This window comes from Oncorhynchus mykiss, chromosome 13, assembly GCF_057628025.1.
Source record: "Oncorhynchus mykiss isolate SJ-2025 chromosome 13, ASM5762802v1, whole genome shotgun sequence".
In the NCBI taxonomy this organism is placed as follows: Eukaryota; Metazoa; Chordata; class Actinopteri; order Salmoniformes; family Salmonidae; genus Oncorhynchus; species Oncorhynchus mykiss.
In genome coordinates this window covers 53,451,989-53,475,026 of record NC_143034.1, presented here as the reverse complement: position 1 = coordinate 53,475,026, position 23,038 = coordinate 53,451,989, and the positions used below count along the sequence as shown (strand labels likewise).

Genomic DNA, 23,038 nt, shown 5'->3' with positions numbered 1-23,038 from the left:
GACACTCAGGAAGTGTTGTCACAAAACAGTATATTACTGGATAAGGGTTAGGGTAAATTGTGACAGTGCAAAAAGTGGAATATGAGCTTACAGACTTAAAAGGGAGTGAGATAAATTGGAGATTAAATACTTTCAAGAACATATGGCTTTGTTCCAATGCTGCTCCGCTACCAGTTGGATCCCCAGGGCGAGAGATACTGTTGGACACTTGGGTGTTTCACTAAGCAATAGGACTTGTTCCACTGCTCGGTTTCTGTTTAACGATTGCTGCAGATGAGATGCCATACTGCATCGTCGCCAACAACCAGGTGAGTCATCCAAAACCTAAAACATGTGGCCCTGATCTTGGCCTTGTGCCTCTCAGTCTGAGGTCTTGAAATGAGGACAAGGCAGCGCTTCAGAGGACAAAATAAGTTATTCTGTTAAAAACACAGCCATGTTTATAATGTGTTTCTCTTACAAATGTGGAGTTACACAGTTTACATTACAAGTTTACAAGTTGTCTCTGATTTTGGCACAGCATATGAAAATAACTGTGTCAAGAGTGTTGATGTTGTGATAGCATTATGGTCCTGTACATCATACACATCACAGAGGCAAAACTCAAGTCCGCCTCTATTAGGGATTTGAGCCTCATGCCAAAAAATGACCGCACCTCTCAATGGCGAAACAGCGATCTAGGATCTGTGCCTGCAAGACCAAAATCAAAGGGACCATTTTTTGGTCCAATTTATTTCAATACCACTTCAAAAGCATTGAAGAACAATCTGAATCACTTTGACCATCCTCTCTTATATGTCTTATATGTTGGCAGGTTGAGGTCCTGAAAGAAACAGAGAGTTGCACTGCACGTATTAGTGGTTGGTGAATGGGACAGGGTGAGAGAAGTTAGGTTACAAGGCTTAGACGTGCTGTTGGAGGACCCTGGGGTTATTGGTGCCAAATGGCAATCTTTTCAATCGCTAATCATGGTGAGAGATGGAACAATGGCGTCCACTACAAGACAAGGCAGTGGAAAATGTTGTCTGAGGCCCAGTAATTCAGACTACAGCATAAGTTTATCCTAAACTGCTGGAGTAAAGTTACTGGGTCAAAAAGTGGCTTTGGGACTTGTGGTTGAAGACCACAAACATTGAAACCCGCAATGCTTCATAGGGTTCTCTGCTTAGGGTCCAATGTCAACAACGAAAAGAACCCAGTGGCGTTCCGAGGGTAACCTCTCAGTGATGATGGTCCTGGTAAATGTGTGATGCGATATCTGCCTTCACTATCAGATTCTGGCCTGCACCAAACGAATCCTCTCCTACCAATCAAAGTCAAGCACTACCAGTGCCCAAGATGCTTTCTTTGCAAGTGTGCCAGCCAGTTCTAGTGCAAAGAAACATTGATTGGGACATAATACAGCAGAGCATTTGCTCAGTTGCAGTCAAGGCCCTGTCATAGCAGATTTATCTGGGCTACCACCTAAAGAAAGTAAGGTAATAGCTGTTAGCCTTTTCCCACCTGTCTTTGGAGTCTAAGCTGTGGTAGTGGTGATTATGTTGCTCTAGCTGTGTAAATATAACATTAAACACCTAATAAGCACACCTTGTACTTGAACTAAAGTTTTTCTTGTACATTTTTGGAGTAGAGCACTTTTGCAGGGTGAAAAGGCCTCTGCTTTCTGCTCCCTCTCTTTCCACTACTCTTTCCTCCATGACCACAGAGTTAATACCCTGCCTATAAGGTGTTGATCTTAGCTTCCCTCCAGGTTCCATACTGATTTGACTTGTCAGTGTCTGGGCCTGATTAAGCCAAGCAAATAGCCTCACCTGTCTCTGATGTTGGTCTGTGAAGTGTGCTGGCTGGCTGGCGGACTCACACAACCTGATAGATTCCATTGCTTGCTTCATTAGGCTGTCAGTCAAGGACAATGTTTTTTCTGTCTGATTTTGTAGTAGCTGAAAGAATATACTGTAGATTAAGATATCTTATATACCATAGACCTCTGCTGTTTTGACATAGGATGGCATATCAAAACCAAACATTGTTTTTCTGCGGAATTCTGATTTGGTAGAAAAGGAATGGTTAATTGTTGATGAAGGGGACACGGGGTATCTAAGGCATTCCCCTGCTACTCAAAAAGAGCACACATAGTACTGTGTATAGGACTACGTCTGATGGTCTTATAGGTTCACTGTCAGCCCGTGGCTCATTATGAAATTATATTGTCCTTACTTGCTTATACACAGTAGCATCTTGAAAAGGAAGTGTGATACATTGAAATGTAGAATACTTATTGGAGATGCTTTTTAATCCAAGACTAGGCTTAATCTCTGTCCCAGAAAATGTGTATTATGTGGCACCTTATGTTACTTATGTTACTATAATGTTGCTCAACATAACACCTGGCAGACATCTGTGACAGACATCTGTAAAATGTTATTATTTTCGTTTTATTGAAAATATACTGTACTTTGCATACCTCTTCTTTACCATAATTCCCCAAAATGTTTTGCAGGAACATAAAAAGTTATTCAGGTTATGTTTTGATTACCAAGACGCTAGTAAATCCAGAAAATGTCATGTTTGTATACACTAAAGGTGCTTGGACCAACCACTTTGAATATTTTCACTCAAGGAATTGAATTCCTTTAAAATAGATAGTATAGACATGATGGCTATTTGCATGTGGAAACTTGACTGCACCCTTAAATGGCAACTACACAACTTTTGCCGACAGCACAATACCAGTGTCAACATACACTACATGACCAAAGTATGTGGTCACCTGCTCATCGAACAGGCTTCCCACTAGATGTTGTAACATTGCTGCGGGGACTTGCTTCCATTCAGCCACAAGAGCATTAGTGAGGTCGGCACTGATGTTGGGCGATTAGGCCTGGCTTGCAGTCCGCATTGCAATTCATCCCAAAGGTCTTCGATGGGGTTGAGGTCAGGGCTCTGTGCAGGCCAGTCAAGTTCTTCCACACCAACATCGACAAACAATTTTGTGCACAGCGGCATTGTCATGCTGAAACAGGAAAGGGCCTTCCCCAAACTGTTGCCACAAAGTTGTAAGCACAGAACAGTCTAGAATGCCATTGTATGGTGTAGTGTTAAGATTTCCCTTCACTAGCCCGTACCATGAAAAACAGCCTGGGATCATTATTCCTCTTCCACCCAACGTTACAGTTGGGACTACGCATTCGGACAAGTAGCTTTCTCCTGGCATCTGCCAAACCCAGATTCGTCCGTCGGACTGCCAGATGGTGAAGCGTGATTCATCACTCCAGAGAAAGCGTTTCCACTGCTCCAGAGTACAATGGCGGAGAGTTTTACACCACTTCAGCCGACACTTGGCATTGTGCATGGTGATCTTAGGCTTGTGTGCAATTTTATACAGCTGTCAGCAACGGGTGTGGCTGAAATAGCCGAATCCACTAATTTGAAGGGGTGCCCACATACTTTTGTATATAAAGTGTATGTGAATAATTCTGCCCGGTGACATCATCAAAACTTCAAACATTTTAAAAACTGGGATTTTCAAACACTATGAGATCTGCAGTGATTTGGGGAGCAAGAAAATAGAAGCTAGTTGCAGGTTTTGAAATTCAAATTTTTTAAACTTTTAATGCTACCCTGTGTTGTCACAGAGAAGCATTTTAAAGACTTTTCTTCCTATCTTTTTAACCACAGATCATAGAAACCCACTGTTTTCACATATGTAGACACTGGTTTGGTGCTGGAGATTATGAATATAAGGTTGAAAAGTGGCGGAATTGCCCTTTAATAACGCTGTTATAACAAAACATTTGTCAAACTTCTGCCAGCTGTTTTGTTTGAACACTGTAAAATACTGTACTTTCACATTAGGCTACATTACTTGATCTTAGGAAGTTATAGTTAGTTACATGTTAACGTGTAAAGTTGGTTGTTAAATAAAATGGCTGCATTAATATAATATCTAATTAGTTTCCAATAAGTTATTGGGTAGCACTCCCAGTTCGCTTTCACTGAACTGCTGTAATATGGATACATGCATTCCTCTCGCGGACTCAAGAAGCCCCGGGGCTGCGTCGACGCGGTACAAGTCTATAAAGAGGGCTGAGCAACGAAACAAACGTTGAATAGTAAATGGTTGGCTGTGCAACCTTTTGGAGACTGGGTGACGGACTTCTCATGCGGTTGCTCGTATTATTTTCTTTAGGAGAGAATGAGGCACTCCTCCGAATACATGACTTCACTATCAGCTCAGGTGAACCATTGTTGATAATAAGTAACATTCTCGTGGATGAATCTCTGAGTTTCAGGAACTCTTGAATTTCATGGTTCACATTGAAATTATTTAACATCTGAAAACCAAAGGAATAAATCTGAATTTGTTTCTATGGATTCACTGTTTGGTCAGGTAATGTCATTAATACTTATTTCACACCATTAATGATCTTCGGTTTGAAAAAATTAACGGCAATTTATCTTTTAGCTAGGTCTTTTTCATTTTCCGAAATTTGTACTAAGAATGGCATAATCAAGTTACTGATTTACAGCAAGTAGCCTATGCTGCCGAACTAGCTATGAACATAAATACATTCCGTTTTGACAAGTAGCCTATGCTGCCGAACTAGCTATGAACATAAATAAATTCCGTTTTGACAATGCACACAGATCCCTTTTAATTTGGATATGGCAAATTAATTGAATAGAACATAAATCATTCAGGAAATTTACAATGATCAATTATTAGTATTTATTTTACGAAATGGGTAAAAGTAGGGGGAAATAATTGTTGCCTGGTCAAACGTTACACTCCATGTAGTTAGTTATTCGTTACATACACTGTTCATCTTAATAAGGCTTTTTAGAAGAACCATACATGCTTTTTGTTTTGCCAATAGTGAGTGCACATGTACTGGGCTGAATTAGTATGATTTCATTTCGATTTTAAACCTGCAAATGTTTTCAACTCTCATTCATCAATGTCTTTGGGTGCGTTCGTAAATTGCCTCCACTATGTCAGAGTGACTATGTGTCGATTGTAAATTCAGAGCGTTGTCAGATTGTCTGTTCATAAATTCAGAGGCTTCGCTCTCGGAGTGTTCAGAGCGCACACTGGACGCTCTGGCCGAAGAGTAGGGTTGATCCGAGCGTTCTGACCTCACGACAGCAGTCAAGCACCAAAGCTAACTGGATAAAGTTGGCTAGCTTGCTTGCTACTTCCAGACAAAAATTAGAGAACACCTCACTCTGATCATTTTACACTCGATTAGGCTGTTTTCGTGTTATCTAGAGCGTTAGTGACTGTAACTGTTCTGCTTGCAACAATTTAATAACGTTTTTTTGCCGACGTTCACTAACACCGGTCATATTCACCGGGTGTTGCACGTTCTCAAATTAATCAGTTATTCTGTGCTCTGGCACACTCAGACGAGAGTGCTCTGAAATCGGAGTAGATAGACAGAGTGAATTTACAAACGCACCCTTTTTTAGACATGTTTGTTTTAGATTAGAAAAGTCAACGGAACAAGGATTGCAAATGCACCCTACAAAACTGTAGAAGCTATGTCATGTTTGGGCAGGTGCATTCCATTTGTGTGTGTGTGCGTGTGTTACAAATCGCCATTGCTAGATCGATTCTGAGTAACTCATGAGAAAACACATTATACAGACTAGGCACAGTATAGGATTTTATGTATACCTAATTTTGGAAGAAGTATTGTGACTCTGTTCTGTTATTCTGTATTGAAGGGTGTGAAGAAGAAGGAAAAAAAGTGATTTGATTGGCATCGTATAGCTTACTGCATAGCGACTACGCCTATGGGTCTGCTATCATGATATAGCACCTTACACAGAATGTGTGCTGTGTCACTGTCAGACACGGTCAAGACTTGACGGAGCACCTTTCACAAGAACTGCCTTGACTTGTCCTACATTCTCAGGTTGCAGAGTACCACGAGGGAGAAACAGTTTGGCATTTATCTACAATAGGATATGTAAAGGACACTCGCTAGGTTTCCATTGAATGCCTGTCAATTGGCAACAGAATATTCTTAAATACGAATAAAAACAATAGCCTATGCGCATTTTCCCACCAGAGATGTGTTCCATCAAATGCATTTGTTGAGGGAAAAGGCAGTGCGTGATGACGTAGTGCACTCTAAAACAACTTTTGCGGTTAATCTCCCATGTACCCGAATAAAAAATACAAGCTAAATGGGTTTCCATCGCATTTTCAACTCTACTGGTGGTTTTGTCCCCCTCAAAAATGGCTTTATATAGCGAATGTGCCCACTCTTGTCTTGGTATGTGTGCTCTAGCGAACAGCTCCCAGAAAGGCCTACAGTCCGGCTGGATTACCTACATGATGCAATTATTTATGGAGAAGAGTGAGATTATTTTTATTTGTCAAATGGCAGCCAAGCATCATGATCATGTCACCAAAATAAGATATTTATTGGAAAGGAGCATCAAGCTCATCACCGTGCACTTTCACCATGTGAAGTTCACCATAATTAATGTAATGTGTAGCCTAATGAACTGTATGCTGACTGTCATAAAAAAGGTTAGATGGAAACCTGGTTAGTGTCCTTTAAATAGCCTATTGTAGACAAAGGCCAAACAGCTTCTCCCTCATGGTACTCTGCAACCTGAGAATGTAGGACAAGTCAAGGCAGTTCTTGTGAAAGGTGCTCCGTCAAATCTAGACGGTGTCTGACAGTGACACAGCACACATTCTGTGAAAGGTGCCCTATCATGATAGCAGACCCATAGGCAGTAGCATAAGGATGACAATTGTGTGGTCCGACTCCGGAAAGCATACCGTTTTTTAGGCTACACGTTAAATCAATTATGATGAACTTCACAGGGTGGTGAAGGTGCAAAGTGATGAGCTTGATGCTCCTTTCCAATAAATATCTTATTTTGGTGACATGATCATGATGCTTGTCTGCCGTGAGACAAATACAAATAATCTCGCTCTTTTGTCGATAATAATCTCATTGTATAGCTCAATATCCGCCCTGCACTCAACGCGCCAATGCCAGTGGTACCATAGTGGTAGCTACTAGGGTTCCATCCAATAGGCAACCAATTTTCATGAGAATATTCTAAAATCTGCGCATATGCACATTTTCCCACAAGAGATGTGTTTCCAGCAAATTTACTTTCTGCGGATGAAAGGCTGTCTGTGATGAAGTAGTGCACATAAAAATAACTTTTGCGGTTACATTCCTATGTACCGAACACAAAATACAAGTTAAATGTGTTTCCTTCGCATGTTCAACTCTACTGATGGTTATGTCACAAAAGATGTTGAGTTATATAGCGAATGTGCACTCTGGTCTTGGCAAGTGCGCTCTAGCCAACAGTTTGCAGATAAAGTGCGGGTAGGCTACTTACATGATGAGATTATTATGGACAAAAGAGCGAGATTATTTGTATTTGGCAAACGATAGCCAAGCACGATCATCATGTCATCAGAATAAGACTATCGATATTTATTGGAAGGGAACATCAAGCTCATCCCCTTCCACTTTCACCACCATGTGAAGTTCATCTGTAGCCTAATAAACTGTATGCTTTCCCGATTCCTAGTGGCAAGACATCACACCATATCATCGCGTGACTCCCAAGTTTATTTCGATATGATGATTATTATATAATTATATTTACCAACTCAAAAAGTTAACAATTTATCTAGCTTATTTTGTTTTGTCCACATTTGGACATTTTAAGACACTTTAAGCCATCAGACCTGTCATGACATTTTTTATTCAATTTAAATATACAGTGCATTTGGAAAGTATTCAGACAGATCCCTTGACTTTTAACAGTCTTATTATAAAATAGATTAGAGTCCCCCCCCCCAAACCTAAATCTACACACAATACCCCATAGATACAAAGAAAAAACAGGATTTTAGAAATTGTTGCAAATTTATTAAAATAAGGGAAATAAGACATTTACATAAGTATTAAGACCCTCAAGGACATTCAGAGACCTGTCCCGAAGCCACTCCTGCGTTGTCTTAGCTGTGTGCTTAGGGTCGTTGTCCTGCTGGAAGGTGAACCTTCACCCGAGTCTGAGGTCCTGAGCGCTCTGGAGCAGGTTTTCATCAAGGATCTCTCTGTATTTTGCTCCATTCATCTTTACCTAGATCCTGACTAGTCTCCCAGTCCCTGCAACTAAAAAACATCCCCATATCATGATGCTGCCACCACTGTGCTTCACCGTAGGGCTGGTGCCAGGTTTCCTCCAGACGCTTGGTATTCAGGCCAAAGAGTTCAATCTTGGTTTCATCAGACCAGAGAATCTTGTTTCCCATAGTCTGAGAGTCTATAGGTGCCTTTTGACACCAGTGACTTCCACCTGGCCACGCTAACATAATATCCTGATTGGTGGAGAGTTGCATAGATGCTTGTCCTTCTGGAAGGTTCTCCCATCTCCACAGAGGAACTCTGGAGCTCTGTCAGAGTGACCATAGAGTTCTTGGTCACCTCCCTGACCAAGGCTCTTCTCCCTCTATTGCTCAGTTTGACTAGGCAGCCAGCTCTAGGAATAGTATTGGTGGTTCCAAGCTTCTTCCATTTTAGAATGATGGAGAACACTGTGTTCTTGGGGACCTTCAATGCTACAGACATGATTTGGTATCCTTCCCCAGATCTGTGCCTCGACACAATCCTGTCTCGGAGCTCTACTGACAATTCCTTCGACCTCATGGCTTGGTTTTTTCTCTGACATGTACTGTCAACTGTGGGACCTTATATAGACAGGTGTATGCCTTTCCAAATCATGTTCATTCAATTGAATTTACCACAGGTGGACTCCAATCAAGTTGTAGAAACATCTCAAGGATGAGCAATGGAAACAGGGTGCACCTGAGCTCAATTTGAGTCTCATAGCAAAGGGTCTGAATACTTACATAAATAAGGTATTTCTGTTTTTTTTTAAATAAATTAGCAAAAATCGCTTTGTCATTATGGGGTATTGTGTATAGATTGATGAGGAAAATGTTGTATTTAATCCATTTTAGAATAAGGCTGTAACATAACATAATGTGGATAAAGTCAAGGGGTCTAAATATTTTCCAAATGCACCGTACTTTTCTCGCATAATAAGGTTGGATGGAACCTGGTTTATGACAGAAAAAAATCCTTACATAATGCAGTATGAGATTCATTGTTGTTAAGTAATAACTGAATACTGAATGAGTTTTCGTTTCACCAGTAAAATTGGTATTTATTCTGTATCGTAGGCTATTGGTGACTTCGCAAGTTTGGTTATGGTAGTCCTTTATATTAGTGAGGTTAGGAGTTCTTCCTGGTCAACCGGTCAGTGTATTAATCATAACACCTTTCCTATTTTCAGTGCCCTCCCACTCTGAGGACCCCGATGACTCCCAGAGGCCAGTGATGTTGGCCATGCAGCACTACAACTCCTCAGGCCTGGCTGCCCCGCATCTCTTCCCCAACCAGACCTGGTTGGCCATGGCCTGGAGGGCAAACATCACCACAGAGAGGCCCATGTCTCCCCCCAGTAACCCGACGGCAGCTGGCCTCTCCATGACCCTGGGCATCCTGTCCAACATCGTGGCCCTGGTCATCCTGGCAAAAGCTTACGCCCGCCTGCGCCGCCGCTCCAAGGCCACCTTCCTGCTCTTCGCCAGTTCCCTGGTGGCCACAGACTTTGCCGGCCACGTCATCCCCGGTGCCCTGGTGTTGAGGCTGTACTCAGCTGGGGCTGCGACTGGGCCTTTAGCTCGCCCTGCCACCGATGCCCCCTGCCAGTTCCTAGGAGGTTGCATGGTGTTCTTCGGCTTGTGCCCATTGTTCCTGGGCTGTGCCATGGCTGCTGAGCGCTGCCTGGGTGTCACACAGCCCCTGCTCCATGCCTCACTGGTCACCACGGCTCGGACCAAGATGGCACTGGCTCTCATCTGGCTGCTGGCTCTGTTTGTTGCCCTCCTGCCCTTCTTCAGGCTGGGGGCCTACACCTACCAGTACCCCGGGACCTGGTGCTTCATCAGGGTCCTGGGAGAGACTCAGGAGACGGACGTGGCCTTTGTCATGCTGTTCTCTGGACTGGGCCTGGCCTCTCTGACTGTGGCCCTGGTGTGTAATACCATCAGTGGGGTCACTCTGGTGCTTGCCAGACTGCGTAAGAAGTGTAAGACCTGCTACCGTCGCTCAGCCAAGTCCCACGACATTGAGATGGTGGCCCAGCTGGTGGGCATTATGATCACCTCTTGCATCTGCTGGAGCCCCCTGCTGGTAAGTTGAAAAAGTTCAGTTCACTGAAACACAACTCTACATGAATCAGGTTAGGGGTCAAAACTGTCTTTATTGTGTTTCATTCGGGAATTAATGTCTCTTTTCAATCCTTATCATGGAAATTCAGCGCTTCAGCGTGATTGAAAGGCAATGCTCCTACGTTAGCGGCTGCTGCATTCACGGTAAACGTTTCATATGTCTGCTCAATCGGAAAATCCCACATGAAAAAAGACTAGTATACTATGATATAAATCAGGGCTCTCCAACGCTGTTCCTGGAAAGCTGCCTTCCTGTAGGTTTTTGCTCCAATCCCAATCTAGCGCACCTGATTCTAATAAGTAGCTGGTTGATAAACTGAATCAGGTTAGTTACCACTAGAGTTGGAATGAAAACCTACAGGAATGTAGCTCTCCAGGAACAGGTTTGGAGAACCCTGGTATAAATACTACAGTATTCACTGTAGTGTTTTTTCAGACTTCACTGTAGTATTCACTGTAGTGCTTTTGCAGACATTCATGTAGTACTTACTACAGTGTTTTTGTTTTATTATTTTTGCCATAGATGTAGAGGCTTTCTCCTTCATGAAACCTACTAAATGAGCACAATTTCCATAACCTGTAGTTATATCAGTCAGCTTGAACTCTTAACAGATAATTCAGCTCTTCTGCTATTTTCATATTACCTGTAGGGAACATAATATCTTCTATAATTGGCATGTAGGTTTCTCACTTATGGGTGGCACAAAGTGGGATTGGGGAGGGGAATGGGCAGGGTATATGCAAATTAAATACTGTCATCTTTACTATAGTAAAAAAGGTTAGTGTTTGTGCGGACTGTAGTGTTTTTGCGGACATTACTGTAGTATTTACTACAGTGTTCTTTTGTGGATCATACTGTAATATTAACTGTAGTATTCTACAGTATACTACAACATTCTATAGTAAGTACTACACATGATTGAGGGATACTACCGTGTGTAGTATAGTGTACAGTATACTACAGTTTACTATAGAATTCTATAGTAAACTGTAGTAGTTTTGCGCTTCAGCGATACAGATTGAATAGAGCCCTTAATCTTCATTCACTGAGATACTGAAATGGATTTGACTTCAACTATGGAAACTAGAGTTAGAGCTCAATAATCTGAACTGATACGAGTCATCACCTACCAATGACCTGTGATAGGAATGACATGCTCTTCTGAATGTTCATGCATCCCATTCTCAGGCTGTGTGAAATTGCAATGGTGGTTTACCATCAAATAAGAATGTTGTACATCCAAACTTCAAGTAATCCTTATAAATAATAGTAATGTTCATAATTGTTTGTTGCTCGGAGGAATATAAATATCCAAGATATTCTGACCTATACTTGTTCAATTGAACCCTTATTTTACCAGGTAAGTTGACTGAGAACACATTCTGATTTATAGCAACGACCTGGACAAAAGTTACAGGGGAGAAGAGGGGGGGTGAATGAGCCAATTGGAAGCTTAAGAGACAAGCCCGTAGTGAGATGCAGGGTGGTAAAAGCATAAAATAATATTGTAAAAATTCTCAGCTAACAAAAGTAATTCAACCTCTCAGTAAATCTCCAAGATATTCTGCCCCATAAACTCAAAGGCCTGAAATAATATAGAAAATCTCTGCTAACAATCCAGTACTATTTCATCCTCTTTTTGTACACCTTCTGAAATAGACACATTCCAGTTCCCAGTCATAAACACTATGATTCAGAATACTGCACCTAAAACAGATGGATAGACATGGTGCACTGCACTAATGTGAATAAATAAATAGTCATGGTGGGCCCTTTCATTGACTAGATGGAATAAATTATAAATGATTTAAGGGCATGCCATTATGAAGGGCTTGAATAACACTGGCCTTGCTGGGCATCACCCTATTTCAGATTGGGTGACATTGAGAATGTTTGTCACGCCCTGACCATAGAGAGTCCTCGGTTCTCTATGGTGTTTAGGTCAGAGGGTGACTAGGGGGGTGTTCTAGTAAATTATTTTCTATGTTGCTGGTTTGAATGGTTCCCAATTAGAGGCAGCTGGTAACCGTTGCCTCTAATTGGGGATCATATTTAGGAAGCCCTTTCTCCCACCTGCTTTGTGGGATATTGTTTTGTTGAGTGCTGATGTGTGCGCGCTGTTATTCACGGTCCTTATATGTTTATTGTTTTTGTTCTAGTTTCACGGTAATAAATGTGTGGAACCCAACACACGCCTTGGTCCGTCATTCATAACGATCGTGACAATGTTACAGCTTCTCTCCTTTTCCAGTCTTCTGGGAAAAAGCAATATTAGTCAACTAAAATAATTTCATACGATCACATGATGGTTTGATTATTTTTTTTTATCATGGAGGTTTTTTACAATTCCAATACTAAGAATTTTGTATAAACTGTTAATATGTCATATCAATTATTCAAGTCCAATATAAAAGTAACCATTCATTTTGACATACACTGTGAGGAGTGAAAGAAGACAGACTATAAACCATGCTTCACTTAGAATAGCCTTGAGCTATTAAATCTCTTAATAAGCTGTGGCCAATTGTTATAAAAATTGTAAATACAATTTATCAGGCTACAATTTTGATTTTAGAGCCTGTGATTTCTAACATCAATAAAACTATTCATAGGAACACGTTGTGAAGATGCATTTTGACTGCTCCATTTATGTTTTTTGTTTGTTAATATGTGGCATTCTACAGTGTTAGGTAATGTAGATAAATTACTAGCAGTGTATGCAGATTGATGCAAACATATATACACCGGCTGAACATCTCTATATCCTGCACAACCACTGTAAAACTAACCCAGGTATCTGTGTTCCTTGCAGATCTTTGGCCTGATGTCAGTCACACGGTCCTACAGCGGCTCCATAGGCAGTGACCAGGACACATACAGGAGGTTGATGGTGATGGGCGTCCGGCTGGCCTCCTGGAACCAGATCCTGGACCCCTGGGTCTACATCCTGCTGCGCCGGGCCGTGCTAAGGAAGATCTACCGCATCACAAAGAGCCGGGCCAGCTTCAAGAACAGCACCTTCCGCCATTGGGACATCAGCTCTTTCCAGAACTCTGAGAAAATAAACACTGTCAACAGGATCTGAGGAAGAAGAAAAGACACAGATAGAAAGAAACATCTTATCAAAGTCCTTTGTTGTCCTGGGTGCTTTATTTGCCACCCAACTCAACATGATGGATTGAGGAGAAGACTGAACATCCAGCAGTAGGATCTAACAGCAGTGTTGGTGTATCACACAAAAGGAAATACATATTGCCTATAAGACCTATATGCCTTTATTGAGAACTGTGTGGGTCTGCCTGACTGTGAAAGTCTATGGGGTTTGGGATTGAAATCATCATCCTCCAGATCTTGGATCTCTTTCAGATTCATTTGATTGGCCAGTAAGACCTGCTTTTGACTGACTGTTGTGTGGAGAAGTCTCACCCTTTTATGGGAAACAGACAAGACAGACTATACTCAAAGAAATTAAATGTCATAAACGGATTTATAACAGAAAAATCTGACCAAGTAAGGACAGTATGCCTCACCTGGATACTGGAGACATAGCACAGATAATTCTGTCCAAGAAAAAAGATTTGTTGTAAAAGTGGGTGACGCCTTCTCTGTGTACTTAACAGTACATGAAATGAAGCTGCCTATAAGATCTCAACAACAAACATCTCAAATTGTGTGTGTGTGTGTGTGTGTGTGTGTGTGTGTGTGTGTGTGTGTGTGTGTGTGTGTGTGTGTGTGTGTGTGTGTGTGTGTGTGTGTGTGTGTGTGTGTGTGTTACTGTCAGTGTTTTTTGGAGTTCATACTTTGTTTATTTGTGGAAATGTCAAAGTGCACTTTGACACATCATGAAGTCAGTGGCACTATGCCAAATCAAAGTAAAGGCTGTGCTTTTACCTGTGCTTGAAGATGTGAACGACATACAGTATGTGTCAAACTTGTAATGCTATTAATGTGTGAATTGTGTGTATGTATTTATTGCTTATATTGTTTCCCCAATTGTCTGGGGACCTAAATGAAGCTAAGCGTTGCAAAAGCTATAGAATTTAATGTTGTCTAATAAAGTTTATGTTGCCTGTTACCCCGTCCCCACAGGAGGTCTTTTGCCTTTTGATAGGCCGTCATTGTAAATAATAATTTGTTCTTAACTGACTTGCCTAGTTAAATAAAAAATAAAATAAATTAAACCACAAAATAGCCTGTCAGGGTCATAGCACCATGGTGCTAATCCCAGGAGAGAACAGAGGTGTGGAAAATATCCTCTGACAGGAGGAAGTAGAACAGAAATGATCTCAGTATAGGTATGAATTGATACAAGTTTTCATTACTCCGTCAATTGCAATGGTTGTAATGAATGTTAATTATTACTGAGTAAAGTGGTCTGTAATGGTTCATATTGATGAACTACCACACATAATTTCCTACAATACATTCGACGCCTTACAATTGCATACATCTTCTCTGGGGTTTATGGAATTCTATGAACTCAAGAAATTTGAAAATAAGACAGCTCTACATCACAGTTTCTCTTGAAAATGCAGAAACACAAAGGAATTTTCAAACAACAGTTTGTCACACCGGGCCAAATCCCCCCCCCCCCACCCCACCCCCCATGAATGAACCATTTGGCCCAGACCATTTCTTGGAACAGACTTTTATTTTCTCATTCTAATCGCCACTGACAAGCAGCACCCGGCCGGACACAAGAATTAGGCACTAGAATGCTTATGATATTCATTAAGCCAATCAACATGGAGGTAAATTGAGATGACAACTGCTTTCAGAGACATACTTAGACTTTGGCAAGCAAACCGGGGAATACATACTGTACATGTGACAAGAAAGCCAAGGATAGCGCACAACTGAACTCTCAGTCTGACTGTATATTATGATGTACTGTGGTTCATTTCAAGAGGCAAAGTGAATATCAGAGCAGCAAGCATGTATACCTTACTATGGGAGAACGGCCCCCATTCAATATCAGCTGTCTGTAAAACCCTGCATCTTGATTTCAGGAGTCGTACTCATACGCAATAGACTCTTCATTATACTACAGTGACACCTAGGTAATCTGGGGGGGAGAGCAATAGCATAGATATCACATTCACAAGAGCTGCAGAGAAATCCAGAAAAATACAACAAACTTTCCTATAGTCTCCTAATCTACGTTTTATCTTCATCATGGAAATGAATATTTATTAGTTCCAATGACTGTTCCGGAAGCACCAGCATACTTGCTAATCTGATTCTAGGCCCATTTATAGGGATATTGTCTGAGACAGATATGAAAACGACAAGCAGTCTATTAATGGCTCAAGGTTTAGGTTTGCTTGTATGGTAGTAGGTAACAGTACAAAAGACATTGACACAAGTACACAAATGGAGTCATAGATCTTTGCTCCTTTCTAAAGTGCAACAGTGCTTTTACAGGATTAGATATGTTGCTGACAGTTACACAAAACCGACAAAAAACAATTACAAACAATGTGTCACGCCCTGACCGTAGAGATCATTTAATTATCTATGTTTGTTTGGTCATGGTGTGACTCGGGTGGGAAAGTCTATGCTTTCTGGTTCTTTGTTTTTGGCCCGGTATGATTCTCAACCAGGGACATCTGTCTATCGTTGTCTCTGATTGGGAATCATACTTAGGCAGCCTATTTCCCTTTTCTCATTTGTGGGTTGTTGTCTTTGTAAGTGGCAGGTATAGCCTTACAGAGCTTCACGTTCGTTTTGTTGTTTATTGTTTTGTTGGCGACATTTAAAATAAAATAATGTACGCTTACCACGCTGCACCTTGGTCCGGTCATTTCCTTGATGACGATCGTGGCAGAACAACCCACCACAAGCGGACCAAGCAGCGTGGCCAGGAAGGGCAGGCAGAGTGGAGGATATCATGGACCTGGGATGAGGTTATGTCAGGACACGAGAACCTGCCGTGGAAGCAGGCAGAGGCAGCGAGGAAGGCGGAAGCAGAGAGAAAGGGGGACCAGCGTTACACAGGGTCACGGCTGGCAAGGAAGACAGGGAATCCAGGAAGACAGGGGGCACACAGGGAGGTTGACGGAGCTAACTCCCCGTGCTCACGGTAGGGAGTGTGGTACTGGTCAGGCACCGTGTTATGCGGTGAAGCGCACGGTGTCTCCAGTGTGCTTTCACAGCCCGGTGCGTGTGTGTTGTGCTAGAGTGGGCATCCAGCCAGGACAGATTGTGCCAGCACAGCGCTCCTGGTCTCCGGTGCGCCTCTTCGGCCCAGGGTATCCTGCGCCGGCTCTGCGCACTGTGTCTCCGGTGCGCTATCACAGCCTGGTGAGTCCTGTGCCTGCTCCCAGAACCAGGCCTCCTGTATGTCTCCCCAGCCTGGTAGGTCCTGTGCCTGCTCCACGGGCTAGTCCGGGGCCTGCGGCGAGGTTCCCCAGTCCGGGGCCTGTGGCGAGGGTCCCCAGTCCGGGGCCTGCGGCGAGGGTTCCCAGTCCGGGGCATGCGACGAAGGTCCCCAGTCCGGGGCCTGCGGCGAGGGTCCCCAGTCCGGGGCCTGTGGCGAGGGTCTCCAGTCCGGGGCCTGCAGAGAGTGTCCCCAGTCTGGGGTCGACGACGAGGGCCCCCGCACCAGAGGCACCACCAAAGTGGGGGGAGCCAGAGGTGGAGCGGGGTCTGTGGCCCGCACCGGAGCCGCCACCAAGATAGATGCCCACCCGGACCCTCCCCTATAGTGTCAGGTTTGCGGCCGGAGTCCACACCTTTGGGGGGGGGGTTACTTGTTGGCGACATTTAAAATGTACTCTTACCACGCTGCACCTTGGTCCTGTCATTTCCTTGACGGCGATCGTGACACAATGCTTCTTCGTGAAAGAAAAGAAAGATCACTTAGCCACTGCATTTAAACATAAACAGTACATATTTTAGAAACACAAATATAATGAACAAAGTTATAAAAGCAACATTGAAAGTGTTGGTCCCATGTTTCATGAGCGAAAATAAAAGATCACATAAGTGTTCCATATGCACAAAAAGCCAATTTCTCTCAAATTTTATGCACAAATTTGTTTACATCCCTGTTAGTGAGTGCTTCTCCTTCGCCAAGATAATACATCCACCTGACAGGTCTGGAAAATCAAGAAGCTGATAAAACAGCATGATCACCATGATCATGATCAGCCTCGAACTCAGGTCCTGTGTGTACCTAACTGACCCGCTCTGCCATTTACCTGATCAACACTGTGATTTCTTTATGCCTCATTCTAATGTCAATATGCCTTGTCTACTGCTGTCCTGGCTAGTTTTTTTTGTTTTATTTCACTGTAGAGCCCTCAGTCCCGCTCAAAATGCCTTAGATAGCGCTTTCGTCCCACCCCACACAGATGCGGAGACCTCATCTACGTTAATTGACGCCTCCAGAGACGAAACCTCTCTCATCATCAAGCAACGCATAAGTTTACCTCCACTGAACTCACATCCTACCATACCCTTGTCTGTACATTATGCCTTGAATCTATTCTACCACTCCCAGAAATCTGATCCTTTTATTCTCTGACCCCAACGCACGAGAAGACCAGTTTTTATAGCCTTTAGCCGTACCCTTATCCTACTCCTTCTCTGTTCCTAGAGGTTAACCCAGGCCCTGTAGCCCCCAGTTCCACTCCTATTCCCCAGGCGCTATCATTTGTTGATTTCTGTAACCGTAAAAGCCTTGGTTTCATACATGTTAACATCAGAAACCTCCTCCCTAAGTTGTTTTTTTCACTGCTTTAGCACACTCCGCCAACCCTGATGTCCTAGCCGTGTCTAAATCCTGGCTTAGGAAGGCCATCAAAAATTCTGAAATTTCCATCCCCAACTACAACATTTTCCGCCAAGATAGAACTACCAAAGGGGGTGGAATTGCAATCCACTGCAGAGACAGCCTACAGAGTTCTGTCATGCTATTCAGGTCTGTGCCAAAACAGTTCGAGCTTCTACTTTTAAAAATTCACCTTTCCAGAAATAAGTCTCTCACTGTTGTTACAGACCCCCCTCAGGCCCCAGCTGTGCCCTGGACACCATACGTGAATTAATTGCCCCCCATATATCTTCAGAGTTTGTGCTATTAGGTGACCTAAACTGGGATATGCTTAACACCCCAGCCTTCCTACAATCTAAACTAGATTCCCTCAATCTCACCCAAATTATCATGGAACCTACCAAGTACAACCCCAAATCCGTAAACACGGGCACCCTCATAGATATCATCCTGACCAACCTGCCACACCTCTGCTGTATTCAACCAGGATCTCAGCAATCACTGCCTCATTGCCTGCGTCCATAATGGGTCCGCGGTCAAACAACCAACCCTCATCACTATCAAACGCTCCCTAAAACTCTTCAACGAGCAGGCCTTATTAATCAACCTGGCCCGGGTATCTTGGAAGGATATTGACCTCATTCCGTCAGTTGAGGATGCCTGGTTATTCTTTAAAAGTGCTTTCCTCACTATCTTAAACAAGCATGCCCCATTCAAAAAATGTTGAACCAGGAACAGATATAGCCCTTGGTTCACTCCAGACCGGACTGCCCTTGACCAGCACAAAAACATCCTGTGGCGTACTGCATTAGCATCGAATAGCCCCCGCGATATGCAACTTTTCAGGGAAGTTAGGAACCAACATACACAGGCAGTTAGGAGAGCTATGGCTAGCTTTTTTTCAAACAGAAATTTGCATCCTGTAGCACAAACTCCAAAAAGTTCTGGGACACTGTGAAGTCCATGGAGAATAGAAGCACCTCCTCCCAGCAGCTGCCCACTGCACTGAGGCTAGGAAACACTGTCACCACCGATAAATCCACGATAATTGAGAATTTCAATAAGCATTTTTCTACAGCTGGCCATGCTTTCCACCTGGCTACCCATACCCCGGTCATCAGCTTTGCACCCCACACAGCAACTTGCCCTAGCCTCTCTCATTTCTCCTTCACCCAAATTCAGATAGCTGATGTTCTGAAAGAGCTGCAAAATCTGGACCCCTACAAATCAGCTGGGCAAGACAATCTGGACCCTCTCTTTCTAAAATTATCCACCGCAATTGTTTCAATCCCTATCACTAGCCTGTTCAATGTCTCTTTCGTATCGTCTGAGATCCCCAAGATTGGAAAGCTGCCGCGGTCATCCCCCTCTTCAAAGGGGGAGACACTCTAGACCCAAACTGCTACAGACCTATATCTACCCTGCCTTTCTAAGGTCTTTGAAAGCCAAGTTAACAAACAAATCACCGACCATTTCGAATCCCACCTTACCAACTCCGCTATGCAATCTGGTTTCCGAGCTGGTCATGGGTGCACCTCAGCCACACTCAAGGTCCTAAAGGATATCATAACCGCCATCGATAAAAGACATTACTGTGCAGCCGTGTTCATCGACCTGGTCAGGGCTTTCGATTCTGTCAATCACCGCATTCTTATCCGCAGACTCAACAGCCTTATTTCTCAAATGACTGCCTCGCCTGGTTCACCAACTACATCTCAGACAGAGTTCAGTGTGTCAAATCGGAGGGCCTGTTGTCCAGACCTCTGGCAGTCTCTCTTCTCTGTATACATCAATGACGTCGCTCTTGCTGCTCGTGATTCTCTGATCCATCTCTACGCAGACGACACCATTATGTATACTTCTGGCCCTTCTTTTGACACTGCGTTAACTAACTTCCAGATGAGCTTCAATGCCATACAACTCTCCTTCCGTGGCCTCCAACTACTCTTAAATGCAAATTAAACTAAATGCCCGCACCCACCCGCCTGTCTAGCATCACTAATCTGGACAGTTCTGATTTAGAAAATGTGGACAACTACAAATACCTTGGTGATTGGTTAGACTGTAAACTCTCCTTCCAGACTTACATTAAGCATATCCAATCCAAAATTAAATCTAGAATCAGCTTCCTATTTCGCAACAAAGCATCCTTCACTCATGCTGCCAAACATACCCTCGTAAAACTGACTATGCTACCGATCCTTGACTTCGGCGATGTAATTTCCAAAATAGCCTCCAACACTCTACTCAACAAATTGTATGCAGTCTATGACAGTGCCATCCGTTTTCTCACCAAAGCCCCATATACTACCCACCACTGCGACCTGTATGCTCTTGTTGGCTGGACCTCGCTTCATACTCGTCGTCAAACCCACTGACTCCAGGTCATCTATAAGTCTTTGCTAGGTAAAGCCCCGCCTTATCTCAGCTCACTGGTCACCATAGCAGCCCCCACCCGTAGCACGCGCTCCAGCAGGTATATTTCACTGATCACCCCCAAAGCCAATTCCTCCTTTGACCGCCTTTCCTTACAGTTCACTGCCAATGACTGGAACGAACTGCAAAACTCACTGAAGCTGGAGAAGCATTTCTCCCTCACTAACTTTAAGCATCAGCTGTCAGAGCAGCTTACAGATCACTGCACCTGTACACAGCTCATCTGTAAAAAGCCCACCCAACAACCTCATCCCCATATTGTTTTTTTCTTTTTTTTTCTTTGCACCCTAGTATCTCTCCTTGCACATTTATCTTCTGCACATCTATCACTTCAGTGTTTAATTGCTAAATTGTAATCATTTTGCCACTATGGCCTATTTATTGCCTCACCTCCCTCATCTTCCCTCATTTACACACACTGTATATGGATTTTTCTATTGTGTTATTGACTGTACGTTTGTTTATTCCATGTGTAACTCTGTATTGTTGTTTGTGTCACACTGCTTTGCTTTATCTTGGCCAGGTCGCAGTTGTAAATGAGATCTTGTTCTCAATGGGCCTACCTGGTTAAATAAAGGTTAAATAAATAAATGAAACAGGTGCAGCTTGTGCTGGGCACAATAAAAGCCCTCTCTAAAACGTGCAGTTTTGTAACACAACACAATGCCACAGATGTCTCAAGTTTTGAGGGAGCGTGCAATTGGCATGCTGACTGCAGGAATGTCCACCAGAGCTTTTGCCAGAAAATGTCATGTTTATTTCTCTACCATAAACCAGCCGCTTCCAACTTCATTTCAGAGAATTTGGCAGTATGTCCAACCGGCCTCACAACCGCAGACCACGTGTATGGCGTCGTGTGGGTGAGCGGTTTGCTAATGTAAACGTTGTGAACAGAGTGCCCCATGCTAGTGGTGGCGTTATAGTATGGGCAGGCATAAGCTATGGACAACCAACACAATTGCATTTTATCGATGGAAATTTGCACAGAGATACCGTGACAAGACCCTGAGGTCCATTGTCATCAAATCAAATTGTATTGGTCACATACACATGTTTATCAGATGTTATTGCGGGTGTAGCGAAATGCTTGTGTTCCTAGCTCCAACAGTACACACAAATCTAAAGTAAAAGAATGAGTTAAGAAATATATAAATATTAGGACTAACAATGTCGGAGTGGCATTGACTAAAATACGGTAGAATAGAATACAGTATATACATATGAAATTAGTAAAGCAGTACGTAAACAGTAAAGCAGTGTGTCATGCCATTCGTCCGCCGCCATCATCTCATGTTTCAACATGATAATGCACAGCCCCATGTCACAAGGATCTGTACACTATTCCTGGAAGCTGAACATTTCCCAGGTCTTCCATGGCCTGCATACTCACCACACATTGAGCATGTTTAAGGATGCTCTGGATCGACGTGTACAAGAGCATATTCCATTTCCCACCGATATCCAGCAACTTCTCACAGCTATTGAAGAGGAGAGGGACAACATTCCACAGGCCACAATCAACAGCATGATCAACTCTATGCATGAGCCAAATGGTGGTCCCACCAGATGCTGACTGGTTTTCAGATCCACGCCACTACCTTTTTTTTAAGGTATCTGTGACCAACAGATGCATATCTGTTTTCCCAGTCATGTGAAATCCATAGATAGGGCCTAATTAATTTATTTAAATTGACTGATTTCCTTATATGAACTGTAACACAGTAACATATTTCAAATTGTTGCATGTTGCGTTCATATTTTTGTTCAGGTAACTTTAAGTCACCTTAATGGAGTGCGGTTGAAAACATAAAAATCTTGTCATGATTCTTGCATTTTCACAGACCCTTGGAATGATTCGCTCCTCTTGTGCATGGAAATTAATTCACAGCTCAATTTTAAAAAATAAAATAAAATCAAATTGTATTTGTCACATACACATGGTTAGCAGATGTTAATGCGAGTGTAGCGAAATGCTTGTGCTTCTAGTTCCAACCATGCAGTAATATCTAACAAGTAATCTAACAATTTCACAACAACTACCTTATGCATGTAAAGGAATTAATAAGAATATGTACATAAAAACATATATGGATGAGTGATGGTCGAACGGCATAGGCAAGATGCAGTAGACAGTATAGAGTACAGTGTATACATATGAGATGAGTAGTGTAGTGCATGTAAACATTATATAAAGTGGCATAGTTTAAAGTGACTAGTGATACATTTATTACATCCAATTTTTAATTATTAATATATATACAGCTGTGATTATAATCGAAGAGAATTCTCTTGGTAGATAAAGTGGTCGACATTTGATTGTAAGGAATTCTGGGTCAGGTCACACCTCTCTCATTTGAAATGCGAACAGCCCCCATGGTTTAAAACCCCTTTCCCTTCCAAATTTGCCAATTACCCACTGATATGTATAAAGGGGCCTTCAAGAAAGTGGTAAATAAGAGGGCTGTTTGAAAGGGGTTTATATAAACATTGCCTCATATTTTTAACAGGTATTATAAACTGGGTGGTTCGAGCCCTGAATGCT

At 42.8% G+C, this 23,038-nt stretch overlaps 1 protein-coding gene across 2 annotated transcripts; it reads left to right on the top strand.

The window, feature by feature from the left end:
* The first annotated feature begins 17 nt into the window (after window positions 1-17).
* LOC110486501 (prostaglandin E2 receptor EP1 subtype) lies at window positions 18-14,361 on the top strand. 2 transcript variants are annotated; one of them, XM_021558138.3, is made up of 3 exons: window positions 18-308; window positions 9,346-10,247; window positions 13,099-14,361. In XM_021558138.3, the coding sequence occupies exons 2-3, from the start codon at window positions 9,390-9,392 to the stop codon at window positions 13,369-13,371; spliced, it is 1,131 nt and encodes a 376-aa protein (XP_021413813.1). In that variant the 5' UTR covers window positions 18-308; window positions 9,346-9,389; the 3' UTR covers window positions 13,372-14,361. The 2 variants fall into 2 exon arrangements, with proteins under 2 accessions (XP_021413813.1, XP_021413812.1); XM_021558137.3 differs by lacking the exon at window positions 18-308 and adding an exon at window positions 4,003-4,390.
* Window positions 14,362-23,038: the final 8,677 nt, after the last annotated feature.

Excerpts from the sequence above, each read along its gene's own strand:
- LOC110486501 (XM_021558138.3), top strand. The coding sequence starts at position 9,390 with ATGTTGGCCATGCAGCACTACAACTCCTCAGGCCTGGCTGCCCCGCAT. Across the intron at positions 10,248-13,098 it reads TCTGCTGGAGCCCCCTGCTG|ATCTTTGGCCTGATGTCAGT; the intron begins GTAAGTTGAAAA and ends TGTTCCTTGCAG.